The sequence below is a fragment of the Prionailurus viverrinus genome, chromosome X (assembly GCF_022837055.1).
Source record: "Prionailurus viverrinus isolate Anna chromosome X, UM_Priviv_1.0, whole genome shotgun sequence".
NCBI classification, from domain to species: domain Eukaryota; kingdom Metazoa; phylum Chordata; class Mammalia; order Carnivora; family Felidae; genus Prionailurus; species Prionailurus viverrinus.
The window spans coordinates 41,221,601-41,224,436 of record NC_062579.1 but is presented as its reverse complement, the minus strand read 5'-3'; the positions used below and the strand labels follow the sequence as shown (position 1 = coordinate 41,224,436).

Sequence of the window (2,836 nt, the reverse complement as noted above, 5' to 3'; positions counted from 1 at the left end):
CCAGCCAAGTATCAAGAAAGGTACATCACGGGATTGGAATGTAATCACCATATAAATCCCATGCCTATGGTTATTGGTAGTCAGGAGGGTTAACTGGAATGTCCACTCAATTCAAATATGTGAAATAACTTTCTTTCAAAGACTAGTTAATATTGGGAGAACCATGGCTATTCTAGGGTATTAAGAAATGGGCAATGAAGTTGCAAGTTGAACACGAAATCACTCCCTACGAATACAGTTTTCATGATAACATGTACACATCAGGATGTGTTTGGCTAACAATACTTATCCAAGAAGATATTCACTGTCTAAAGTAATATTTGTTAAAGTACATTTGGGCTGTATGGGAAATGGCCACTTCAAATAAGCAGCAAAAAATTACCACTGGTGAAATTTTTTTGAAAATCAAATTATGTACCTATGAGTAAAGAAACTTCTGAAAAGGCCAAATTAGATCACATCACTAAACACAAAATTATTGCCCAGTAAGGAAAGACCATAAGATGTGAAATTTCTTAAATATTAAAAAAAAAAATCCATCAATGATCTTTAAACCAATTGCCATCACAGAAGGGCTGGCGCTAATGCTGTGAATGAGAAAGGAGGTTAAGAAAAAAAAAAATTAAAGATGCCACACCACCAAGATGTTCAGATTTAAAAGGCCTTCACTACAAAACAAACCGCAAGGCTACGGTACTAAAAATGCACACGTGCACATACACACGTGTGTGGAAACGTAAAAGAAAAGAACCCACAGCGTGAACACACTTGTACACACACACACACACACACACACACACACACACACACTAAGAGCTGAGCAAGCAGTTAAGGCACCTTAAAAAAACAACAACAAACAAACCCACGTGGTTTAGGCTTACCGAAATCTGTTACAGTCCTACGAAGCAGCGATTTTCAAAGCATCTGAAAAACGTGCAAATTGTCTGAAAACAGTGCCTGGCAACTGAGACAGTTTGCAAGCGTGATTCAGAGCTCTGCCAAGGAAACAAAAGAAGCCCCCCTCCTCCCCGAGAGACCGCACTAGGCAGCAGAGGTGCTCCGGGCACTATTTATTCTAAGGTAGGCGGAAAGCAGAAGTCTGTGCAGGAGCGGTACATACTAGGGATCGCTCTGTGGCAGAGACGGGGCCACCGAGTTTCCATTGGTTGGGGAGCCGCCCAGCTTTAGTTTCTCCAGATATTCGGCATGCACGGGCTTGTGGCACTGGAGAACCTTGATCGCATCTTCGATTTTGAACCACTCTCGCTTCCTTCCAATGCTAACCGAATCTTCCCAATCCTCCAGAATCTCGGTGACGGTCAGTACGTACACGTACGTTCTGTGCTTGCGGTCTTGGTTCTGTTCGAAAATGCCCAGGAGCCGGCCTAACTTCCCCTTGACTCCCGCCTCTTCGAACACCTCTCGGACAGCCGCACTGCCCGGCTCCTCCTCGGGCTCCATGCCCCCGCCCGGCACGATCCAGCGGTCCGGGTACCGACTGCTACTCACTAACAGCACCTCGTCCTCGCGCTCGCTCCGGAAGCACAGGCACGCCGCCCGCTTCTTGAACCCCTCCGGGTCGTAGGTGCGCGTCTGGTTGGGCTTGCACTTCATCGTCACGGCCACCCGCTCCCGCCGCTCGCTGCTGCCGGGGTCGCTGTCGCCGCTGCCACCGCAGCCGCCCGAGGTGCCAGAGAGAGAAAGGGCCGAAGAGAGGAGCAGCGAGAGAAAGCGCTCTGGCCAGGAGCCCCGGGAGCCCCGGGTAGATGAGGCAGGGGCGGGGGCGGGGACGCGGGCGGGCGAGATACGTCAGTCAGTTCGTCCCCCGTGCGGCCAGAGGGTCCCGAGCGCCGCCGCCTGACTGGACGAGGCGCCGCCGCCCCCGCGCCCGCGCCGGAGCCGGAGCCCGCGACCCCGACCCCGCGCCGCCGCCAGCGGGTCCGCCACTCCGCACAGAGCCCACCCGCGACTCCCGCGCGCGCCCCCCTCCCTCCTCAGCCGCCGGGCAGGGGTTGAGCGAGGTGAGGCGCATTCGCGTGCGCGTCCGTGTCCCCATTCACGTGCGCGTTCACGTTGGAGGGCGAGGGGCGGGGGCGGGGGTCTCGTGGCTCCCGCAGCGCGCGCGGCGGCGCCGGGGGCCCACTGCGCAGGCGCCCCGCACCTCGCGGGCTGGGAATCTCCTGCCAGCGGGACCTCGGTTCGCCAATCGCTGCACTGTGACTTGGGCCGGGATCCTTTCCACGTGCGCCTTTTGAGTCGAACTTGGCCGTGGCGCGGCCAGACGTTTCTCCACCCTGCCCAGCAGGTTGCATGAAACACGTGCACTTATTTTACCCGCGATAAGGTAAAGGGCATCATCACCGTCCATAACAAATGGTACCTCCTTACGTTTTAGGAGGGCCCAGGGTTGTCTAAATGATCCTCAGTATTCCTGGCAAAACAGTACCTAATCTTTGCTGAGTCATAGCATGCCGTTTTATTTCTTCAACGGGTTTGTCCACCTTAAAGGTCAAACAGCCCGTTCGTTTATCAGCAAAATGGGGTTATTTGGGAGTAGCAGAGGAATTGCGATTCGGGACACGCAAAGCGTGGCACACCTTGGACAAGTCTGGAGATCCGAGCAGGGGAACCTTGCTTTGTAGGAAAAAGAGGAAGTTGGGAGGGAGTCCTGCGAAGGAAAAGTCCATTGCAGGAAAACGACAGTTCAGAGTGATGACAGCTTCTCAAGTGGCAGAGTTGTGGTATTTTCCTATTGGCTGAGCTTGTTGCTGGGGCAGGAGAAATTCCTCCTTCCTCCTGCTGGAGTAGGAAAGTAAACTTCTTCCTGCTGGGAATG

The 2,836-nt window shown here is 53.4% G+C and overlaps 1 protein-coding gene across 1 annotated transcript; it reads right to left on the bottom strand.

The window, feature by feature from the left end:
* Positions 1–749: 749 nt before the first annotated feature.
* LOC125157331 (diphosphoinositol polyphosphate phosphohydrolase 3-beta) lies at positions 750–1,862 on the bottom strand. Its single transcript, XM_047843935.1, has one exon. The coding sequence runs from the start codon at positions 1,612–1,614 to the stop codon at positions 1,120–1,122; it is 495 nt and encodes a 164-aa protein (XP_047699891.1). The 5' UTR covers positions 1,615–1,862; the 3' UTR covers positions 750–1,119.
* Between the last annotated feature and the right edge of the window lie 974 nt (positions 1,863–2,836).

Coding starts and splice junctions, on each gene's coding strand:
- LOC125157331 (XM_047843935.1), bottom strand. CDS start 1,614: ATGAAGTGCAAGCCCAACCAGACGCGCACCTACGACCCGGAGGGGTTC.